Source organism: Benincasa hispida, chromosome 1 (assembly GCF_027475165.1).
Source record: "Benincasa hispida cultivar pf3 chromosome 1, pf3_genome.v1.1, whole genome shotgun sequence".
Classification (NCBI taxonomy): domain Eukaryota; kingdom Viridiplantae; phylum Streptophyta; class Magnoliopsida; order Cucurbitales; family Cucurbitaceae; genus Benincasa; species Benincasa hispida.
This window is the reverse complement of record NC_143478.1, coordinates 2984779-3009430: the sequence shown is the minus strand read 5'-3', so window position 1 is coordinate 3009430 and position 24652 is coordinate 2984779. Positions and strand designations below refer to the sequence as shown.

The window sequence follows — 24652 nt, the reverse complement described above, 5'->3', positions numbered from 1 at the left end:
GTAGTTTTTTTCCCAACAAATTTCAAATGTGCTATACATATATTGAGTTCAAAGTCATATAAGAACCAATTCGAGCATATTTCAACTGGTTAAAGCATACATTTACAACCAAGAAGTCAAATGTTTGAATTCTTCCACCCTCAATGTATATGATTTTTTCCATTGAAATAAAAAAAAATCTCATTCGTTAACACATGTTTACAACCACCTTTTGGGACAATTTGTTTTCTTTTAGAATCTAGATAATCAAAATATCAAATGCCCAAGACTATAAATGTTTTGAAATGCAAATATCTAACGTTTTAGATTACCATATTTATTTTGAATGAATAGTTTATAAGAATACCTAAAAATATTTGGATAACTCTATATATGTGTATATATACATATATATATGTATATACATATATGTATATATATATTGCACAATAATACCCCTACTAAATTTTAGGCGATTAACATATTGTTTTAGTCTAACTTAAATTTATATAATATCCAGGTAGTTATTATTTTAATATTAGATAAAAAAATTAATTAATAAAATTATAATTTCAACAATTGTACAAGAGAGAACTCGATAAATACAGACATATTCGACAACTATTAGAAAGGTATAACAAAAATAAGCACTTTAAATTTTGATTGAAAAGAAATCAAAATATTACTCAATTTAAATAAAGTATAGTTCATATCTAAGTGCAAATATAAATATAATTAGGGCCATTTGTTAGTGTATGCTGACAAAAGATGCATTATTTTATTTTTAAACTATAAACTTATGTTGGCATATCAAATAGCCATAATTTATGAATACTACCGTATCATATGGAAGATAAATATAAGTGTAGCAACTCCAAAAAAATATTTGGTAAAACATGGATCATGAATTTACAACTTTGATCTTTATGGCTACCGTTGGCATTTGAATTTAGAAGTTCCAAATTCAAAGGCAAATTTGAACGTGCATCAACGTAGATATGAAATAATATTTTTATTCTGTTCTTACAAAGGTAGATCAATCCTGATTGTAAACAAGTGTTGGGTATTCTGGACTCCACATGTTGTTCTTCACAAATTCCCAAATTTCCTCCTGAAAAAAAATGAAAATTGGATTATTCCATGGTGATGTTATCGACTTGCATTATATTATAAAAATCATACAACCAAACTAAATCATTAGACTCCGCCAGCTCAAGCATAACTTAATGGATAAGACGCCTATTATCATTTTATAGGTCAATCGTTCAATTCTCAACCCCTGAAATATTTGATTTTTTCAAGTTCAATGAGATAAGGGGTGGGAGACTTAAACCTTTAACATCTTGATTGAGAGTAAATGTTTTAATTGGTTGAACTAAGTTCAAGTTGGGTTATTGAGCAAGTGTTTTGTAGGAATAGGAAAGTTTCTAAGAAGAAATATACCTTGCTAAATTTTCGGAGTTCTCGGGCATCGACGCCACGGTATCCTTCGGCAAGATCCTCTTCTATGGCTTCCATTATAACAGCTGCTGCAATTTCCTTTGTAATATCACGGATGCTACAAACAAGAAACATGCTCATGAAACTTCTCACCTTCACATCTCAATCAAAGGGAAGTATTTAAGAATCAAATAAAGACGATGACTTTACCTAGAAATTGATGGATAAATAATGCCTTCGTGGACTTGATCTTCAGTCATATATGCAGCCAGGCTACAAATGGAATGAAAAACAATTATTATTTTAGTTAATTTAATGAGAAAGTTCACAGATAATATCTTATAGTTGGTATTCTTCATACATTGTAATATTGTATGATGTATCACGCACATGCTGTAAATTAGAACGTGAGTAGTTCGACAAGATATCGAATTAAACCCAAGTTCACTTCATAAATCCAACTTTCTTCTGGCATTATTTTAGTTGCCCAAAAAAGAAACTCTCAATTGGCTGATATTGCCATTTCAGTTGCTGAGTTTACTTCGTTTACTCAACTCACCACTGCCAGTAACATGACAAATGCCTCATGCACACACACCAAAAAGTGAAAAGGCACTACCATATCCAATCCTATTCTAAAAGGTTCCAAAACAGAAACCATTGAAATTTGTATATCAGATCTTTGGACTCATTCCTAACACATTCCCTAGGCCATTTGGTTCTGCTGCAGTTATCAACTGCGAAACAAAGATATCAATGTCAATATCGATTTTCTAAAGACAAATGAGCTCATGAAAAGTTCTCTTGGACCCCCCAGTTCCCCGAACTCTATCTCACCATGCACAGACGCCATCATGTCTGTGGGATTGGGCGCTGAGATGTTGTACTCATAGGTAGGAAATACCAAGAACATTGATACGTGGTTTGGCATTGTCAATTCCACATATAAGACGAGCAATAGAGAAAATAGGATCAGGAATTTGAAATTAGCTCCTTGTTCTCAACTGAACTAGTTTCCCTCACTTGGATCCTCAATTTCCCTAGGATTTGGAAGATTCTCTACTAAATACACAAATGAAAAACATTCTTGTGGGTGATGAAGGAGTGAAGGCCAACAATGTAATAATTCCAAGGGAATGGTATTAAGATGTGTGCTATGTTCTCTCTCCTGTCTTTTTCATCATGGTATCAGAGCATGGAGATGAAACCCTGGCCACCATTGAGAAAAACCCAACAGGAGAATCCCAAACCAATGGCACAGATATAGCCATTGTTATCCAAAACACTATTGACCGATATTTCCAATCTGTCCTTCCCCACCTTCAACATGAAGACTAGCTGACCAGACCCGACCATCCGATCAGATCTGACCAGCCGGTAAATCTTCTTCCGATTTCGTCTGATCCTCCACAGACGCAACCGATCGGAAATCCACCACAGTAAGTCCATTCGACTTCTTCCGCGCTGCACAGGTTGAAGCCGCTTCTGCCGTTCGACGCCTTCCAGGTAACACAGCCGACCGCCGCTGAATTGCAAGGGATGAAGTCGAGCCTGCCGTTCCAGCCGACTCCAGGTAACGCGTCATCAACCATGTTTCCAACCGAACCTGACACTCTTCCTCCCGTGCGGGTCAATCTAGCAGCTTCGACAGGCCGGTTCCAGCCGATTCCTCACGTGGGTGCGAACCGAGATTTCTAGTCGGGTTAGTCGGGAATGAATCCAATCAGTGGCTGTCACTTCATCAATCGGGATCCCATATTTCAGCCGAATGCGAATAGTAGTTTGGGACAGTCATCGCCGATCATTGGTGGATTTGGAGGAGGAGAATGATCGTCTCATCGTCGGGATCAGGGGAGTATAATCCAAGACCAATTTACTCAGTTGCAACTATAGATTAAGCAGTAGAATGAGATGTTCCAACAGCAGATAGCTGCCATTGGAGAAACACCGAGATCGACATCCAATGTTCAATCTGATCTAAAACAGAATCAACCGATTTACCTTGGAAATTCGGTAACTTCTTTCCCTGCGTTCTCTTCAAATTTATTCTCTGGAGCTATAGGCAACTCTTCTAGCTTTATTGTAGGAGAAAAATTGAATGGTGAAAATTATTTCTCTTGGTCCCAATCCATTAAAATGGCCCGTGAGGGTCATCACAAATTTGGGTATTTGACGGATGAGATACCAAAACCAAGGCCAGGTGACCCCAAGAACGAATTTGGAAGGGGGAGGACTCTTTGCTGAGATTTATTCTAGTAGGAAGTATGGAACCCCAGATTGGAAAACCCCTATTATATGCAGCCACGATTCGAGATATTTGGGAGGCAATCCAAAAACTTTACTCAAGGAGACAGGACGCTTCTCGATTATATACCTTACGTAAGCAAGGTTCATGAGTGTAAGCAAGGGGCAATGGATGTTACAGCATACTTCAATAAACTGTCACTTCTTTGGCAAGAGATGAATTTGTGTCGTGAGATGATTTGGAATTGTCCTTGTGGAGGAGTTTTGTATTATCAATCTGAGGAAACCGACCGTGTATACGATTTTCTTGTCGGACTAAACTCTAAGTTTGATGCAGTAAGAAGTCGTATATTGGGAACCCGTCCAATATCATCCTTAATGGAAGTCTGCTCTGAAGTACGTCTTGAGGAAGACAGATCTAGGGCAATGAATAATACTCTTGTGACTCCAACAGATTCTGCTGCTTTCAAAACTTCAGGCCCTGCCCATGATAAACAGAACAGTAAGCCGCCTCTAGTGTGTGAACATTGCAAGAAACCCTGGCACATGAAAGATCAGTGCTGGAAGTTGCACAGCCGTCCACCGAATGGTAAAAAAATGACAGTCAAGTCGGGCACTGGTAGGTTAATCAGCAACTGGAGACACACAGTCTCAGAATCGGGAAAACAGTCAAAGCACTTCTGGTACAGTAGGAGTAAGTGCAATCGCCCAATTAGGTACTTTTCACTCCTTTGGCTTTGTTAGTATAACTGATAATAAACCATGGATCTTAGATATAGGGGCTACAAACCACTTGACTGGTTCCTCCGACCAGTTTCTCTCTTATGAACTAAGTGCTGGGAATGAGAGGATCAGGATTGCTGATGGGTCTTTTGCCCCGGTTGCTGGAAAAGGATGGTTGTCGCCCTTTGAGGGCTTAGTTCTCCAAGATGTGTTGCATGTGCCAAAAGTATCTTACAACATTTTATCTGTTAGTAAAATTACAAGGGATTTGAAATGTCGTGTTATCTTCTCACCTGATGTTGTTGCTTTTCAGGATCTGAACTCGTGGATGACGATTTGCACTACCCCGCATGATAGGGGGCTCTATTTCCTCATTGAAGAAGCCTCATCTAGGATATGTGATAGGACTAGTTTGCTTTCATCTCATTTTTCTATTTCTGAAACTGACTGTATGTAAGCACTATCGCCTTGGGCATCCTAATTTCCATTATATGAATTATTTGTTTCCTCATCTTTTTCATAATGTTAATATCTCTAAGTTAAATTGTGATGTGTGTGTCCAAGCCAAACAACACCATGTATCATTCAAATCTCAGCCTTATAAGCCTTCTAAACCATTCACCCTTTTCCATAGTGATGTTTGGGATTCGTCACCTGTTACTACCACCACTGGAAAACTATGGTTTGTAACCTTCATTGACGACCAAACTAGGCTAACCTGGGTTTTCCTTCTGACAGACAAATCCGAAGTTACATCGGTCTTTCAACAATTCTGCTATTCTATAAAAACCCAGTTCAATGCCAAAATCGTTATTCTCCGTAATGATAATGGTCGGGAATACTTTAATAATTCCTTGAAGGAGTTCTTAATCTCAAAAGGAATAGTCCATCAGAGTTCCTGTGCGTACACTCCTCAATAAAATGGAGTGGCCGAACGGAAAAACCGTCACCTAATCGAAGTTGCTCAGTCTCTTATGTTGTCAACTTCCCTTCCTTCCTATTTGTGGGGGGATGTTGTTCTGACAGCAGTCCATCTAATAAATCGAATGTCGTCCCAGGCTTTAAAATTCCAAGCCCCCTAGAATACTTCAAAGAGTCCTATCCTAATAACAGACATATTTTTTATGTTCCCCTCTGAGTATTTGGATGTGTTGTGTTTGTCCATACTCATGGTCCTAACCGAACCAAGTTTACTCCTCGTGCTCAAAAATGTGTCTTTGTGAGGTATCCACTTCATCAGCGTGGGTACAAGTGTTATCATTCCTCTTCCAGAAAATACTTTGTCTCAATGGATGTGACATTCTTCGAAGATCATCCATTCTTTCCCAATGGTTTTCTTCAGGGGGAGAATACTAGTGAAGAAACCAATTGGGGTCCGAGTCTATCCGTCTTGCCCGAACCCATCCTTGACATAAGCACCAATGAATCCATTCTACCTACCAAACAACTCCCATGGATCACATACTATAGGAGGAATCTCATAAAGGAAATGGCACCTGTTACTTCTCCGGCTCTAGTCCATGAGTCAGAACGGGGATTAGTTCCAGGTATTAATATTCCTATCCCTGTTGACGGTAATAGATGTGATAAAACCGATGCTTGTGTTGAAAATGATGAGAGCAAAGACGAGGTAGACAATGACAGCAAGTATGATTGCACCAGAAACAATGTGACCGAGGCAGGAAATGATGATTGTGAGACACTTGTTCCAGCAGAGAATATTGTTGAACCTAGAAAAGAAATGTCACATATTCCAGCTAAAAACACCGTTGAGAGTGGAAAAGAAATGACAGAGTATGAGACTTATGAGCAGGAAGTTGAGTGCAGTCTAAAGTCCGAGGAGAATAAAGATCGAGATGCATCTCTTGACCTTCCGATTGCCCTGAGGAAAGGTACCAAATCATGTACAAAATATCCACTGCAGAGTTACTTGTCTTATAGCAACTTGTCTCTTGGGTTCAAGGCCCTCACTACGAGCCTAGACACAGTGGTGATACCGAACAGTATACACACTGCAATGGAGATTCCTGAATGAAAGGTCGCAGTCATGGAGGAAATGGGGACGCTTGAGAAAAATCATACATGGGACCAAGTTACTCTTCCAAATAGACACAAAGTAATTGAATGTAAATGGGTGTTCATAGTAAAGTATAGGCCTAATGGCACAGTTGATAGATACAAGGCCAGATTGGTTGTCAGAGGTTTTACTCAGACCTTCGAGGTTGATTATTCCAAGACTTTTTCACTAGTAGCAAAGTTGAATACAGTATGGGTTCTACTTTCAGTTGCAGTTAACAAAGACTGACCTTTTCACCAGTTTGATGTGAAGAATGTCTTTCTCAACGGAGAGTTGGAGGAAGAAGTCTACATGAGTTCTCCCCCAGAATTCAAGAAACAGTTTAACCACCGAGTATGCAGACTAAAGAAGTCCTTGTATGGGTTAAAACAGTCCCCGAGAGCCTGGTTTGACAAATTCACTACTTTTGTAAAGTCACAAGGGTATAGTCAAAGACATTCAGATCACACTCTCTTCACTAAGAGGTCAGTATCTGAGAAGATTGTAGTTTTGATTGTATATGTTGATGATATTGTCATTTCAGGTGATGATGCTTCAGAGATTGACCGATTAAAGACGAAGATGGTTGAGGAATTTTCAATCAATGACCTTGGAAAACTAAGGTACTTCCTTGGAATGGAGGTAGCTCGACCAAGAGAATGGGATTTCAGTTTCCCAACGGAAATATACTCTGGACTTGTTTAAGGAGACAGGTATGACAGGCTGCAAACCAGTTAATACCCTTATAGAAGTGAATGCGAAATTAAGTAATATGAGTGGAGGTGTTCCAGTTAATAAAGAGAGATATCAGTGGCTTGTTGGAAAGTTAATATACCTCTCTCATACTAGACCAGACATTTCATATGCAGTGATTATGGCAAGTCAGTTTATGCAGTCTCCGTACAAAGAACATATGAGGGCAGTGGAGCGCATCCTGAGATATCTGAAAACTTCTCCAAGGAGAGCCTTGATGTTCAGAAAAACTGATAGACGATGCATCGAGGCATACACAGATGCAGATTGGGCAGGTTCTGTGGTAGATAAAAAGTTGATATCAAGATATTGTACCTTCGTGTGGGGTAACCTTGTCAAATGGAGGAGTAAAAAGCAAGGGATTGTTGCCCGAAGTAGTCCTGAAGCTGAATACAGGGCCATGAGTCTGGGGATCTGTGAAGAAATTTGGCTTGAAAAAGTTTTAAGAGACCTTGACCAAGGTCACTTCAATCCAATAAAACTTTATTGTGATAACAAAGCCGCAATAAGCATAGCAAATAACCCAGTTCAGCATGACAGAACAAAGCATGTGGAGATTGATCGGCACTTCATCAAGGAAAGGCTTGACAGTAGCAACATTTGTGTCCCCTATGTTTCTTCCAGCCAACAAATTGCAGATGTCTTAACAAAGGGACTACCCAGACAGTTGTTTGACTCTTGTGTGAGCAAGTTGGGTCTTATTGACATCTACGCCCCAACTTGAGGGGAAATGTTGAAATTAGGGTTTTTACTCTAAGGGCATTTCTGTCTTTTTAATTGGACCCTAGGGTTTCCCTTTTTCTATTTAAGCTGGTAGTCACTGTGTATTCTTTGTATCAGTCTTCTAATAAAAATTCTTTATCCCGTGGTTTTTTGCTCCCTGATTAGGGTTTTCCATGTAAACCTTGTGTGTGCTATTTTCTTTCTCGACTCTGTCTTTTTCATCAGGATGGATTTAATCTTGCAGTTGCAATTAACCTTGGAAAAGCACAATGTGCTAATTGCATCCTCCAAATTTTAATATCTCCACTATTCTCTATAACTGGTAACTAAATGCTTACATTTAGCCTTGAAGGTTAATGGACGTCATGAGCTGTTATAGTTGCATTGTAATTAGCACGGCACTGGAGTAGGCATTTAATTACCAGTTATAGAAAATAGTGGAGATATTAAAATTTGGAAGATGAAATTAGTACGGCATTGTGCTTTTATCAGGTTTTATGCAATTACAAGAATAAATCCATTTTAAGTGGTTGGAGCAAGTAAGACATTACATCCGCCAAATCTCTACCTTCACATGTTGAACTCAAAGGAAGAAAATTGTTGGAGTGGAGCTGAAAGTGGAGGCTGATATTCTTTCAAATATAAGGGAGGTAATTGAGAAATACTCTAAGTTTTGATGGTGATAGAAGGTTATTAATCCTTCGAACATTAAGAAGAGTTTTGGTATCAAAGGTATACGAGAAAACTGAACTTTCATTTGAACGCTCATCCTAGAGAGTTAAGATAGTGATGCACTTTGTGTATAAAAAATTGAAAAGATGTTAATCGTTTGTTTTCAAAAAAATCATTTCCCCCATGGACTTTAGCAGACATAATCTATTGGAAGTATCCCTATGCGTTGGAAGATATTCCTACTCAATTTGGTTTGTGGTCATTCGTCTTTTGTACAAGGCTGAAAATTCTTTCTTCTATTTTAAAAGAATCGTAATTATTCTCCCTCAAATTTATGCACTCAAGCATGTTATTTTAACTCCGTTCTTAGACTAAGTTGGGAGCATTTCCATGTGGATCACGCTAACCAGTGAAAATTTTCTTTTAATCCAGAAGACAATTCCTTTTCCAGTCAACGAGTCCTTTCTGGCTACTGCGCCTGCAGCAGAACGTGACACTGCTATTTTGCAAAATGACTGAATTTCATCCTTCTAAAAATTTCAAGGATTGTTCCTCTGAAATTTGCATCAACAAAATTTGATCTACAAAAGCTTGAAAGTACGGAAGGCTTACCACTCAGCAGCAGCCTGCAACATGCCATCAGATACGATAGGAGAACCAGATAGAAGTGTACCGAGCCCAATACTACAAAAAAATGCAACCACGCATATTATAAACCCCAAATATCATAAAATATTCTTTTTATCAGCATTACAGTGTGCAACTTGGCAAACTAACCCTGGGAAAAGATACATGTTGTTTCCTTGGTTGCAGTGGCCAATATGACCGTTCCCTGGAGAATATTGTAATAATATTAGAGCATTTTCTAAAAGACTGTAGAAAGAAGAACATTTCTAAGATATTTGCACTCATAGAAATTGAATAAAGTAAAGGTTGTCTCTAGCATGAAACTAAGAAACTAGTTTCATGATCCACGAACAAAATGGCAAGTCATGAAAGGACTACTTACCAAGTTATAGTTACTACAAACATTATTATTGTTATTATAATGAAGATAATGTAACGCACTAAAGTTTCTATCATTGATTTGTTTTTGCTTGTTAAGAAAGAAATTGCACCGAGAAGAAACATTTTTTGCAAAATAATTTCTCAAATTATGGATGCATAACGAAAGAAAGGAGGTCTGCCCAAATTTAGTTGAAAGAAAAACATATTCCCATTCCCATTAAACACTCAAAGCTATGTCGTTAAATACAAGTCCAAATAATCTGCAAATTTTACTTGGGATTTTTAAAACGGATGTTATCTGAAACAGGATGTTCAAGCTAAGTAGACGTTTAAAAGTGCCACCCAATCTCGCTAGTTTCAAGAACATAATTTCACGCTGAATGCATCTAAAAATTTCCTGTATTCTTGCTGGCTGCTAGTAAACTTTTACTTGTTTTTCCAATACCTTTCAAAGAAAAGATCCGAGAATTATATTCTTGATCTTAATTTTCATTTTTAGAAACATACCTCTTCCTTGTTTTAAGATCTTAAAACAGAAGTGAAGCATTAAAATTTAAAGCATATGACACATTTATTTCACATACCAAAATCAACATCCTTGAATGGGCTTCCACTTGCAAATATGATGTTTTCACCCAAGATTGAGAATGCTTCTTCAGGAGTGCACTCGGCTACATGAGATAGATATACAAACTGTAAGAATTACCAACCAGCTCAGGGGCGAGATTTGTGACCTATGTACAGGTAGAGAAATTCATAAATTGTACAACTGTACCATTTGTTGTAGGATTAGACATTGCAAAAATAGCTGGTCTTGTGGCTGTTGATCCTTTAAGAGCTTCTAATACCTAAACACGTGTACAAGAAGAGTAAATTGCACAATTTTCACATTTGGGTGATTGGTAGCATTTATTTCTTAAATCCTAAACTATGCACAAGCTAACTAAGTCAGTTACATTTTCATTCATTTAGAACTATCCTAGTTTAGATCCTTTTTATAAAGTTATTTTTCTCACCGACTTTTGTTTCTGTTTTCAGCCGTAGTTTTTCTTTTAATCCCATCATAGAGGCTCCCACAGAATATGACCCATTTTTGCATGGAGAAAAATGCAAATAGAAATGGAAATCATCCAATTCTCTTTCCCCCCTCCTTCTCCATCCATTGCAGTTAGTAAGATATAGTGTTTGAATTAATAGATATCTAACATACAATTATAAGGCACAAATAACTGAAAGAACAGTCAGTTTATCTCCCGGGGAAAAAAAACAAAAACAAAAACAAAAGAACAAAACAAAACAAAAACTAAGAAGACAAGTGAATAGTGATCACAAATAATTTTGAATAAAAAAAAATCATGCTTAATACCTCCTTCGTGAACAACCCACCAACGGCAGACAATCCCAAAAGCACATCAGGTTTCACTTGTTGCACCTAATATAACATTTCCAAGAAAATGGGAGAAAATCAAAATGTTTCATATGGGGCCGATAGAATTAAAATACGACATATTTTTCAAAAATAAAATAATAATAACAATTATTAAAATACGACATTTAAAAAAATTAAAAGGAAAAATCCATTTTTGGTCCTTAGGTATTGGGGTCTAGTTTCCAATTATTACACTTTTAGTCCTTTTGAATTTTGTTTCAATTTGGTCCCTAGGTTTCAAGATTTATACTTTTAAGCTCGATTTTTCACTGAAAAATTCACTTTCAATTTTAGCATTAATGTTTATTAATTAATCAAAAATAATAAATAATTTTTAAGTGAAACAAGCAGAAGAACCATCAAATAGATACAATGAATCCCAAAAATAAAAGAAGACAATCCTAAACCTAAGGACCAAATGTGTAACATTTTGAAACCTAGGGACCAAATAGAAACTAAATCCTAAATCTAGGAGCGAAAATGTATTTTTCCCAAAATAGAATAATCACACCTAAAAAAACTAACACAAGAAAGATCTATAATTTCCACGCACTTGAGTTCAATGTGTTAAAAAATACATGTATATATATTCACTAAGCAAACGCACCCTAATTTTCAACCAAGAGGATTGAACCCAAAGCATTGGAGGTTAACTTCAAACATCCTAACCTCTTACAAGCTAGCACCCTACGAGGTCACTCATAGAACAGTTCATTAGTATTAAATTGACAAGTACACATCCTAACAATGAAATTATGTTGCCTCACAAGATTGAAGTATTTTCCTATAACAATTATTAAGTTATCCACTCAAATCCCACCTTTTTCAACAACTTTCAATTTCTAAATGCCAAACGTCAAAATAAAAGGAGTACTAAGACAATTATTTTATGCAAAAGTAGCTATCAGCCTATAAATGAGTAGATTGGGGAATTTACAAACCACTTCCACTAGACTTGCACCTTCCCTCAATCCTTGACGATGAATTTCTTTGACCTTCCTTGCAAACGGACTTGCATCTTGATCAAGATTTTCTCGTTCCTCTGTGATCAAACCCTAACAACGACCAAAAAAAGACAATTAACAAATGTATGAAAAGTTTGATCCCACATCACCCATGTACCCTCTGAAGGATAGCAACATGATAAAACAACATCCTACAGTAAATGGACGTAACCTTAGACAATGAAGGTTATTGCAAATGTAAGCAAAAAATATTCATGCATGGGAAAATGTTGGCTGAACTCAGTAACATGATACGCTCATAACTTGGATATATGTTGATCAATAAAATAATATAAAATAAACTTAAAATAAGGAAAAACTACCAAATAGAGGTAAACAACTTCTCATTGATGTAATGAAAAGAAATAAAAGTTTAGGAGATACAAACTCTCAAAAGGAGAGAAATAGAAAAGATACAAACAACAAATCCAGCCAAATAGGGATAAACCTTCAAACAACTTCGACGACAAGCCTCCTTCAACTACTGAAAACAAGGCTACTACAAAACTACTAAACAACCAACAGAAGACCAATAAAGAGCAAACTGAAAACTCTTCAACGAAGCACGAATTAAAATTTTGATAAAAGAAGTTTTTGATGAACCAACACCAAGAAACTTTCTCCAAAAGCTTTAAACCCTTCCAACAGGATAACGAAACATAGCCCAACAAGAAAAAATAAACTTAAAATTTCCAAAAACTACATTTTTAGTCTCTAAGTTTTGAAGAATAGGTGTGTTTGGTCCAACTTACCTTTTTACTCCCCAAGTTTTTTAGAATATCAATATTTGGTCCCTAAGTTTTCAAAATATACCTTTTTAGTCCCGAGCTTTTAAGAATAGTTTTAAAAGGTCCTAGTTTTTTATCTTAAATAATTATATGCCATTTTAAATTAGAAAAATAAGTTTAAAAATAATAATTAAAAAAATTATTATAGAAACCTTCTAAACCTGTTTTTAAAAGCTTAGGGACTAAAAAGGGTACATTTTGACAACTTAACGACCAAATATAAATATTCTTAAAAAGTCGATGACTAAAAAGATATATTTTGAAATCTCAGGCACCAAATGTACATATTTTTCAAAACTCGGAGGCAAAAAACATAATTTTCCCTTTAAATAATGGACACATGGAAGTGGGAGGAAAAGTCTTAAGGTACATTGTTAGGTACTTAAGCACCTTGGAGAACCACACCCCAAAAGCTAGCTATTGGGGTGGGAGAGCCAAGCCACTTAAGTACCACATGGTAATCTCATTCTAACCAATGTGGAACAAAGGCATCCCATACTACCTTGGTTTCTAACAATACCTCATCCCCGGAAAGCCGACGTCCGAGGCCTACTCCGACGGTACTTCACTCGGGCACCCCGGTCAGAACCCTCCTCGATTCCACTCTGGAACATCAATAATTATCTCTGATATCATTGTTAGGTACTTAACCACCTTGGAAAACCACACCCCAGAAGCTAGCTATTGGGGTGGGAGAGTTAAGCCACTTAAGTACTAAATTGATCATTCCATTCTAACCAATGTGGGACAAAGGCATCCCATGCTACCTTGGTTCCCAACACACATAAAGAAAATCTTTTAAATGTGAAAGGAGATTTTCTATCAGCTAGTTAGATACCTGAGATTCAACATCATATTTTACTTAATGAAAAATTCTCTTATAAGAAAAGTCTTCTTGGCTTTTTACATGTATAATATAATAAAGCCAAGTCTTCGATTCCACGGGCATTCTGAGAGTAAAATGACCCATTTGCCTAATTGGGCGCGTTAATATATTACAAAGAGATGTGAACAAAGTAACAAACAATTTACTTTTCATCTTTACCGAACACTTGCTGACCATAAAATCTCACCTTCCAAAACTGGGAAGTACTGCCTGCCCTTGCATCATGAGATATTTATTGTGCCAAATAGTTAGGTCCAAAAGTTTTTGAACTCAGGCCAAAGGCTTTTTCCTAATGAGCATTCTTGGTTTATATGAACATGTATAATTTGTTTTTGTTAAAAATGTTGAAGAAAAAATGTATACAGGGCCATTAAGAACTTGCAATTTAAAGAAAACTTTTCATTTTCCATTCTCCCAAGAAAATCATAAAGTGGCATGGTTTTAAGTATGAAAGACATAACATAATAGTCTTGCAATATATTTACCGTTAGCTCTTAAATGTAAAAATTTTAACTCAAGAATTTTAAATACAAAGAATGACTATCGGTTGATCACCTGAGCATCTACCACCCAAAATTGGCTACGAGCAGCCTCGAATGCTGATTCATTGTTTCCCAACATCCTCGCCATGGTTTTCCTTGCCGCATTTAAAACCCCAATTCCTGCACTGCATCATTATAAAAAATAATAAGCCAAAACTTAAGTTTAACACCTACTAAAAAATATGGAAGTAATAGTGTCCATTGTTAATAAATGGAACAATTGACAGAAATTGAGTTAGAGCAGAATAGCAAGATTACATGGTTGGAAGTTTTGTATGTTTCACTAAAAGAGCCAAGGCTTGGGGAACTATGAACGCTATCATCGCAAAATTCTAAATTTTATCCTTCTATCATATAATGTTAGATAACACCAATAGGAATGCAACTACCTTCCAGCACCAGCAACAACAATCTTTTGCTTTGGAAAGTCAATCATCGGTCTTCCTTGTGCTCTCACAGCCCCTAAAAGTCCAGCAATAGCAACTCCTGCCGTTCCCTAGAGAGAGTTTGACATTGGACTGTTAGTGATGGATGATCATGGTCCATGTCTCCATGATGTTGGCCATTAAAACATAGCTTTTAGAATTAAAATGTCCCTGTAATTTTCTTTAGAGAAGAAACATTTCGTTGATAAAATGAAATGGGGGAGACCACAAGCACCTATAGGTTGTTAAGGAGTTTGTTATTGGTGTATGATTTGGCTTATTTATTATAGGCACGACTTGAACAACATGTTTATGTAACATGTTTCATGTCGTGCTAATTCTTTCTTGAGATTAGTTCCTTAGATGTTGATATGTGTAATGCATATTGGCTGGTGTCTTTTCTTGTCCTCTACGACATGTCCTACAACACGTCGTGACATTATTTGTGACATGGTTACGTGACAGAAAGAAAAATCTGCAAAATATTTTTTTCTTATCTGTCGGCAGGATTTTCCAGAATTCGTGGTCTGCTGTATTTTCCCTTGCAGAGTTCATTTATTTTTTCCTTGAATACATTCTCAACCCTACCCAAATATAAATAATGATTTTGTTCAATTTTAGGGTTGGCCATTTTGAAAAATATTCAAGTCACTGCCTTGTGTTTGTGCCGAAAAACACAAGTGTGTCAATATATGAGATTGTGAAATTTTGCCATTGTTGATCTAGAGTGCCTCTAGATCCTTTTGATTCGTTCAAAATGAGTTCTGTTTTTGTGGTTGGTTGAACTTTGATTCAGAATCTTTGTTGAACTTGAAGTTGTGTCATTTTTCATTGTTGAAGCGTGCTTCATGAGAAGATTGGTTGGTCTAGGGGGAGCCTAAGATATCATCTCTTAAGAAGAGATTCTCTAACTTAGGAGGAGCCTAAGTTCATAACGTGAAGAGATATTCACAAGAATGTGGAAAGATACTAGTAAAGGAGGAGTCTCACACTTAGGGGGAGCCTAAGTGATCATTCACTAATATTTTTATACTTAGGGGAGCCTAAGTACATTGAAGTTGAAGAAATCTCACACTTAGGGGAAGCCTAAGTTTCATTGAGAGGGAGTCTCACACTTGAGGGGCCTAATTGATTGTTCTCTAAGTTGGACTATTTGAATGTCACTGTCATTGTCGTTTAGTTACAGATATGTACATCGTTGTAATTGCTTGACTTTATATTAGTGAATATATCTTTCCACGGGCACACTATCCCCCAGACACAGGTGGCATTGCACCGAACTGGGTTGCCAAACTCTGTGTTCTGTTCTGGTTTTAGTTTTCTGCGTTTATTTATGATGTTCCTAGAAATATTGTAACATCCTGTGTGACAAGCTTGGTCGAGTGTTAGATAACCTAAACTTTCAAAGGTGATTACGTAAGAGATTTCCAATTGGAAACTAAATAAGAAAGATTAAAATTCATAAAAGGGTGCCTAGTCTTACACCAATAAAACCAGTAGACAAGACCAATTCTATGAAACTATCAAAACAAGAAGACGAATCTTTAAATAGACATTTATTATGCTCACCTCATAGAGTCCAAAAAAAAGCATGCAAAATGGCCATCCAAACAATCTTGTTATTACCATGAAACGAATTGCCCACAAAAAGAGAAGCCAAGATATCAAAAATATTATCAGAGCAAGCTAAGGACCAATCAAAAGCATCCAAGATAATATGCCGAAATCGAGAGGCAAAAGGGTAGCAAAGAAGTGCGCAGGGAACTCAAAGTGACATTGACACATAACACGCCAAGATGGAGAGATGGATATATAAGGCATATGATGTTGAAGACAATCAATAGTATTGACCGCACCCAAGATAAGTTCCCGTAAGAAAATTTTTATTTTTTTAGGGTAATGATCCTTCCAAATAGTAGAATATAGAACCTTTGCAGGAGGAACTGCAATGTTAATCAAATCATCCATAAGTGATTTAACAGAAAAAGATGAAGAATGGTCGATAGTCCATATCCAAGAATCCGGTGAAACATGAAATCTGACCGAGAGCAATATCTGAGATAAGGAAGCCAACTCTAAAGTCTCAAGATCATTAAGATTCCCACGAAAATGTAAATCCCAAGCCTCTGAATCCGCAATCCAAATACAGCCACCTTAATATCATGGAAACGAGGGAAAACCACTGGGAGGGCACCACAATTAAACCAAGGGTCCTTCCATAAAAAATTGAGGAACCCACAACATTGCACACAAGATTCAACAAGAGTAATGATTTGACAAATAAACAATATGGGGAAAATGCCACTGTAATTTTCCCTACCTACCTTTAGAATCAAAACGAAGATATATTTATATATGTATCAACACCATCGTCATCGTCGTATAAACCAGAAAGTGTGTTTAGCAGCCACCATAACTTTTCTTATAAAAAATGCACACATGGAAAACATAATAATCTAAATAGCCAAGTCAAGAAAGAAAATAAGTGATAAAAGTTTAAGAAGAAAATTGCCAAATAAATCTAGATGAGTTGACATATCAGTATAGTACAAGAAATCAATGTAAACATGGCAAACTATTGGGAAAAAGGAAAGAAATCAAGTAGAAGAAGAAAGGAGATAATGGTTAACCTGAACGTCATCATTAAACATTCTGTAGGTATTTCTGTATCGTTGCAATAACTTGAATGCCCATTTGCTTTGAAAATCTTCAAACTGTTTAATAGTTGAGTATTTATTGCATAGTTTAAAAATGTAATATAAAATAAGAAAATAAAAAAATAAAAAATCCTTATTTGACCAGGGTAGCAGTTTAATTACTTGAACAATAACATGTGGCCAGCGAGTAAACACAGCCTCCATGAATTCATCGATAATGGCCAAATATTCATCACCATCCAATCGGTGTTGTTGCAATCCTAAATCTACCAAAAACAGATTAATTCAAAATGCCATACCAATAAAAGTAAAAGTTTCACAAAAGCATCATCCCAGTGTCGCTTTGGGTATTTTAAAGATGTTAAGTAGTCATGGAAAGTTGAAAACTAAACCTAGCTAGAGAAAATCGAGCAACTTTTTGGATGTTTTGAAGATGTTGATCCATCATGAAAACAATATAAAAGTTTTACACATTATACGATGGAAATAGTTGTAGCCAAACTCATTTTGAAGAATAACGTCCTTTTTTCTTAAAGGCAAATCGTCTTATTACAGTATTATCGAGTAAATTTTGTATGATTTTTTTTTTTTTTTTTGAATTGGATAACAACTTTCGTTGAGAAAAAAATGAAAGAATATATGGGCAAACAAAAAAACCAGCCCACAAGAAAGAGAAATCTCACTACAAGAAGGGACTCCAACTAAACAAGATCATATCAATCTAATAATTACAAAAAAAAACCTTCGAAATCGAAGGCCAGTGAGACACATGAAAGTGAATTTTGTATGATGATTAAGACGTGGAACATGAGGCAAGGACAACAATTTCCCTGCAGCATTTTGTGCATATTTCTAATCTCAATTCAAACATGAGGCAAGGACAGGTATGACCCTTAACCAAGTAAAAAAGAGATTATACACATACTATAAATGATTGGCCATCAAATTGAAGATTTAGCTTTTATTGTTACTATTAAAAAATAAATTAAATAATAAATAAATAAATCAAACCTCCATTAAGACAATATTTATATATAGAGAGAGAGAGAGAATTTAGTCATTATCCACCTAATAGTGTGCGAGTACTTACATAAGGGATCCTTCAGAAGCTTTTCATTGTTGGTTCCAACATCAATCATGACTGGAAGTACCTATTGTGATTTGCAAGAAGAGATTGCTTGTTAAGTTATAAAGAAAAGAAAACACAGAAGAGACATCCATCTAAAGAGAACTCAAAAATTGAATTTTAATAACCCAACATGAAACTGGAAAAAGATTAATAATAACCTAAACTGAAAATAATCTCAAGAAAGCCTGTTACTCCATTAGTTAGAAGTGGAAATTTGTCTGTAAGCGACTAAGTTTCTCGACAAATTTCCACATCAAACTAACTGGCTTTCTTGAGATTATTTTCAGTCTGGGTTATTGTTATTCTCTTTCCATTTTCAGTTTGGGTTACTCAACTTCAAGTCTTAAGCAGTCGCTCACATTGTGGGACAAATTTGTCCCACAATTAAGAAAGTATTCATGATTCAAATAAGCATTACCCATTTAAGAAAGTATTCACGAACCAAAACGATAAAACAACTTGAAAAAAATGAAAGAATACACAGACATACCAAGAGAGAAAGAAAGAGAGGAGTAAAAAAGAACCAACACTAACTATAGAAAGGACTCCAACATAACAAAAGAAATCAAACACATAATGTTAGAGTGTTGCTATAAATAATAAATTCATCTATAACCCATTAGCTTAAACTTTTGGATCAATCGGTTATTTAGCATGGTATCAAAGCAAGAGGTCTTAAGTTCAAACATCACCAATTAATATTGAATTGAAATAGTTGACTTGAACCTTTAACAAATTTTCTAGTTAGGGAAAGTGTTAGAGTGTTGATACAAATATTAAATTCATTCCTAACCCATTAGCTTCAGCTTTTGGTTCAATTAGTTATTTAACACATGAAGACCTCAAAAGGAGAGGAAAATTCTTTTTAGTGTTTGGACTATGGTAATCATAAATGTAAATCTTTGATGTGAAATTATGATGATTCCATCTCAAAGGGGGGATCCTTCAGGCACGCATGAAAGATAAATATAGATAGAGCAAGAGAGAGTGAAATAGCATCCAAGTGGATGTGCCATATCAATTACAAATAAATTCTTCCAATCTTGAAAGGCCTTGTTTAAATCATTTTTTGAACATGAATAAAAGTTTTTGAACCAATAAACTCCAAAACATAACCAGCTACTCGGTAATCATGCCAAGGAACTAAACACATAAGATATCAATAGAAGCGAGACAAAGAACCTACCCTCTGAGGATTTATCCCGGCAGCAGCAACATATAAATCCAACTTCCCAATGGCAATCCCAATCCCTTGAACTCCAAGATCTCCAAGACCTAATATTCTACTTCCATCGGTAACAACAATCATATCAACCTGCAAAAAAAGTTACTGGGTTTTCGATTTACTTTATATAAAGAGTTCCAATTCCAAAAAGTCTAAACTATTTGGCTTCTGAATAATTTGAATTGGTTCAATGAATTGTCTGTTATGAGCATCGAAGATATTTGAAGAAAACCTGATCAGCAGGCCAATTATAAACCATAGACATCATTTCTCCACGATCTTCTGCACTGAAATACATTCCCCTTGGCCTTCTAAACAAGCCACCATAGTTTTGGCAAACAAGACCTACAGTCGGTGTATATACTATAGGTGCATACTCCTCGATGTGAGCAATCAAAACCTATCAAAGTCACATTTAATTAGATGACTTATGATATGACAAATAAATCATAAGACAATAACTGCATTCAATAAAAAATATGACAGTGCAAAAATACTTTATTACAGTACGAGTATGAATACGCACACTGAGAAAATAAACCATGTGAAAATTTGTTATTTTTCATGTTTTTGAGAATATCTTGAATGTGATGTGTTGAAGTGTTAGATGTAATTAAATTTATTGTAACCCATCAACCCAAACTTTTGGTTGATTGGTGATTTAACAAGTCGAATGACCAACTTTAAAATTGAAGAATTTCTACTAAAGTGTGAAGCTGCATTTTGTCACCAGTAGAAGAATGGGAGATATCATTGAACACATTTGGTAGACAATGTTAACAATGTTTTAAAATTTTGTGGCATATTTAATTATTACTTAAAAAACACACCTTAGAAGAGATCTCTTACTAAATCAAACATTAGAGAACAATTTTTTTTAACCTAATGAAATTTATTTATTCCATTAGAAGAAATGTCCTTCCCCTTTAGTGATCGCAGACTACTTAGCCTAACTTGATCGATGTTAACAGTAATTTGTAAGCAAAAACAAAACTGGATAATAAGATTGTATAGATTTATAAAGCAAAGACTAGCTAGTTTAGATCATGAATTCATTGAGAACAAGTCAATAAAACTGTCTTCACTTATAGATGAGTGACCTTAACTCACTTTATAGTACATTGTTTCATTTCTATCGTGCAATCTATTCAGAATTCGCCATTTGGCCAAAGCATTTGGATCTGAAGGCCCATCTCTTGCTTGCACTTCAAGCCTCTTCAGGTCAACCACTGTAAATTATCTAAAGTTATGACATGTAGATTGAACCTACATACATTTTGTTTCTGAATTTTAAAAGAAGTAACAACCAGAACTACAAGAAAACTGTTGTCGATCTTACAAGTTCAAATACAAGATCAAAATAAAATAACAAGATGGAAAGTTGAAGTTGCATATTATCTAGAATATAAATTTACAAGTTTAAACATCAAGGAATTTAATGAAACGTAAATTGAGATACAGCCTATATACTCGAGAAGAACTACAGTAAACAACTGAAGGAATGTTGCTCCAATATAAATGGAAGGAATTCAGAGCTGCTATATTGAATGTGCACCAATGATGCCAAGGATAATCTTTTTCGATGATGAAGAAAGATTTTGCTAACAATCATTTCAAATTTATGAAGTATTTAACAAGTAAAAGCATAAAATTAACCAAAATCAAAATAGACAACACTGGACAAAGAGCACCGTTTTCATTGTTGTCATGCCAGCACTCTCTTAAGACATGTACACGATGTTTAAACCATGTATAAACTAACAGGCACTGATGTACACAAAGTTGTTTCCAAAACTCCAAGATAAAAATAATAAGAAGAAGAAGATTTCAAAGGTAATGCTAAGTAGATGGTCTTTAATTCTCAGTGGCTCCATGGAAAATAAAAAATCTTAAGAACTTACTAAATCGTTCAATTTGCTGCTCCGAAGACATTACATTTGGTGGAAGAAGTCCTCGAAGATCAAGCCGGTCACGTTCTGTCATCGAAAAGGCAGTCCCCTACTATGATGATAACAAAGAATGGGTCCATAAATGGCACTTATACCAAAGCTAAATAAGAATCTAAACACCGATAAAACTAGCTCCAAATTATATTACATGCAATTTTCCAATTCCCATAATAATAGTTTTGAAAAGGAAAAAGTATTCTTCAAAGTAAATTATTTCCCTTCTTTCGATGCAATGAAGAAGTCGTGAAACATAATAGTAATAGAAGTTGGCTTTTGACAAGAATTGATCTAGAATTTGGCGATAGCATTTGTGAACAAAAACTGTCATATCATATCAATGCATATAAAATGACAAGTTGGATTCTTTCCAGATGAGAAAGTTGTTGGGGAAAAAAGAGGGATAGTTTCTCATGAAAGAAATAAAAGTTGGCTTTTGACAAGAATTGATCTAGTATTTGGCAATGGCATTCTTCCCAATTTCATAACCATGAAAGTGAACAAAAATTGTGTCATATCAATACGTACAAAATAATGAATTGGATTCTTTCCATATGATAAGTTGTTGGGGAAAAACAGAGGGGAAGTTTCTTATGATATTATTTTCAAATGTAAGTACACAGTTTAACATTAGAAAAAATGGTATCGAAGACATTCCCTTGTGGCATCTCTCTCTTTTTTCCTCATAAAAGCTCGAAAATAGTGTCAATTAAAGCAAAAAAAAAAAATGCAGAGCATTAACCGATAATTTAAAACTAATAAACAAAATCAGTGCCGAACATGCAGTACCATTTAATTTCAGCTAATAATTGAGCTAAACTTGATAACCAATTCATGCTTTCACACACCATATAATTAGCTAGGATTTTATAAACACTGATCTAATAACCTTGGATCGCGCAAACCAGTATAGTAGTCAGTACAACTTACGAAAGGAAGCTCTGCTCTGTATAATTAATTCTTCACAAAATTACCCCAACTCGATCCAGTATCCGACGGTATCATTTGGGTGCTCAAGAACCAGAATCGTTATCAATAATCATGTAGTGAGTTAGAGAATTATCAATGAATTTGAGTAGTTTATTATCAGAGCAAGTGTTTTCGCTACTCAATTACAACAAATAATTGATCATCCCTCTAATCTTAATTTCGAATACAGATTATCATCTTTGCAGATCACCGAAGTACGCACAGGCTCCATCAAATAACTAATAACTCCGGTCATGCCAAGTACCGCATCTCACAAAGAGTGGATTAGAACGAAAATACAGAACAATAGTAGCAAATCAGATAAGAAATGAGAGCGAAATCGAACGAGTAGCGAAAGGCTTACTTTGTTAAACCATGGATCGTGAAGAATATCGAGGCTACGTTTATGAACAATGGTGGGACGATGTCCCTCGCTTGTGGTGAAGGATCTCGCCTGAGCTAAGGCTGGAATACTGTTGGTCATCTGATAGTGAAGCTTGAGGCGCTTCATGAGCGAAGCAGAGAGAGAATTCCACTTCGTCATTTAGCTGATTTCAATGGCTTCTCCACGAAAACTGGAAAGTTTTTCAGACGCAGAGCAGCTTCTCGGAGTGAGATTGGGCGAGACTGAGAGCGAATGAGATGGAGGGGAAAGTTGTAATATGGACATTTAATAAATTTGACGTAGAAATAATGGAAAATGGAATAGTCAATTTTGGAAGAAACGAAAAATCATGTAAAATTACCTTTCTAGCCTCGATATCTGAAGATTCCGTGTGTATGGTACTAAGTTTTTAAAAAATATATTATTTTAAATCACAAAATTATTTAAAATATTTACAAATAATAATAAAATATTATCGTCTATCTACGATAGACCGTGATAGTCTATCACATATAGATAAGAAAAATTTATTGTATTTATAAATATTTTTGTTCATTTTTTATATTTGAAAACATTCTTTTTTGTACCATTTTAGTTCACGTAATTTTTAAAATATGTTTAAAAGGTGGGTAAAGTAACTTTTAGGAAAAATATCAAATTATACCCTGAATTTGGGATGTATCGGATTAAAATCTAAACTAATAATTGTATAGTTTAAACATTGAACTTTAAGGTTCCATTAATTTAAACATTAAACTAATAGTTGTATCAATTCAAACTCTGAACTTTCATAAATATATTTATTTAAACACTAAACTTTCTCAAGTGAATGGATTTAAAAATAAAAAAAAAACTGAATTTGTGTATGCAAATTTTATTTTTTATTTGGTCCATGTGTTTTATATTGTTACATTTTTACCATTGAGTTTTTATTTGGTTCACATGTTTATAGAGTGTACACTTTTGATCTTAAAGTAAAAAATGCTCACTTTTGGTCATTGGTGTTAATGTTCAAAAACAATGCAAGTTTTGAAAACTTACAAATATATAGGCCTCCTTTGACTTTTGGTAACCATCCCCTCTTTTTATTTTTTGGTTTTGTAAAATTAAGTCTATTTCCTCCTCATTTCTTATAATGATTTCCATATTTTTTAAGTACGGTGGTTGAATTCTTAGCCAATTTTTAAAAACAAAAACAAGTTTTTAAAATCTACTTTTTTTAATTTTCAAAATTTGGCTTGATTTTTTAATCATTAGTAAAAATATATAAATATATTATAAAAAATAACAAATTAAGAAATTTGGAGGTAGAAGTAACGTCTATAAATTTAATTTTTAAAAAACAAATGGTTAACCTTGTAGTTTTTAAATTTTAGTTTTATTTTTTGAAATTGAATGAGGGTTTGTATATTTATTAGGAATGTGACAACCATAATAATAAAAAGAAAATGGAAGAAATCAAGTATAAATTTTAAATATAGTAAACTAACAATGAAATCGTTGTCAAATGAGACTTGAATGATTATTCAATAGGGTGATTGGTAATTTTGTACCAAGTATCTCATAGTCTCATTGAGACAAATTATATGTATTATTTTGGTTTTCAAAATTGTAGTTTTGTATTTAGTCCTTGGAGTTGGCCCAAGAAGGAAAAAAGTCCCTGCATGTT

At 35.1% G+C, this 24652-nt stretch overlaps 1 protein-coding gene across 4 annotated transcripts; it reads right to left on the bottom strand.

The window, feature by feature from the left end:
* Positions 1-723: 723 nt before the first annotated feature.
* NAD-ME1 (NAD-dependent malic enzyme 1) lies at positions 724-23279 on the bottom strand. Of its 4 annotated transcripts, none has more exons than XM_039019151.2 (19): positions 22963-23279; positions 21585-21681; positions 20794-20912; positions 19916-20083; positions 19645-19773; positions 18420-18480; positions 17492-17595; positions 17303-17386; positions 14637-14743; positions 14261-14372; positions 11969-12082; positions 10965-11030; positions 10374-10446; positions 10183-10269; positions 9368-9422; positions 9203-9274; positions 1630-1692; positions 1423-1537; positions 724-1090 (listed from the first exon to the last, which is right to left on the bottom strand). In XM_039019151.2, exons 1-19 carry the CDS (start codon positions 23140-23142, stop codon positions 1016-1018), a joined length of 1881 nt encoding a protein of 626 aa, XP_038875079.1. In that variant the 5' UTR covers positions 23143-23279; the 3' UTR covers positions 724-1015. The 4 variants fall into 4 exon arrangements, with proteins under 4 accessions (XP_038875079.1, XP_038875085.1, XP_038875089.1 ...); XM_039019157.2 differs by having other exon boundaries at positions 22560-23260; XM_039019161.2 differs by having other exon boundaries at positions 21585-21684; positions 22963-23257.
* Positions 23280-24652: the final 1373 nt, after the last annotated feature.

What these genes read in the sequence shown, in the direction of transcription:
- NAD-ME1 (XM_039019151.2), bottom strand. Translation starts at nt 23,142, where the DNA reads ATGACGAAGTGGAATTCTCTCTCTGCTTCGCTCATGAAGCGCCTCAAG. An exon ending in ATGAAACAATGTACTATAAA is followed by an intron (nt 20,084 to 20,793) that starts GTGAGTTAAGGT and finishes TGACTTTGATAG; the next exon opens with GTTTTGATTGCTCACATCGA. An exon ending in AACTCCGAAAATTTAGCAAG is followed by an intron (nt 1,091 to 1,422) that starts GTATATTTCTTC and finishes ATTTTTTTTCAG; the next exon opens with GAGGAAATTTGGGAATTTGT.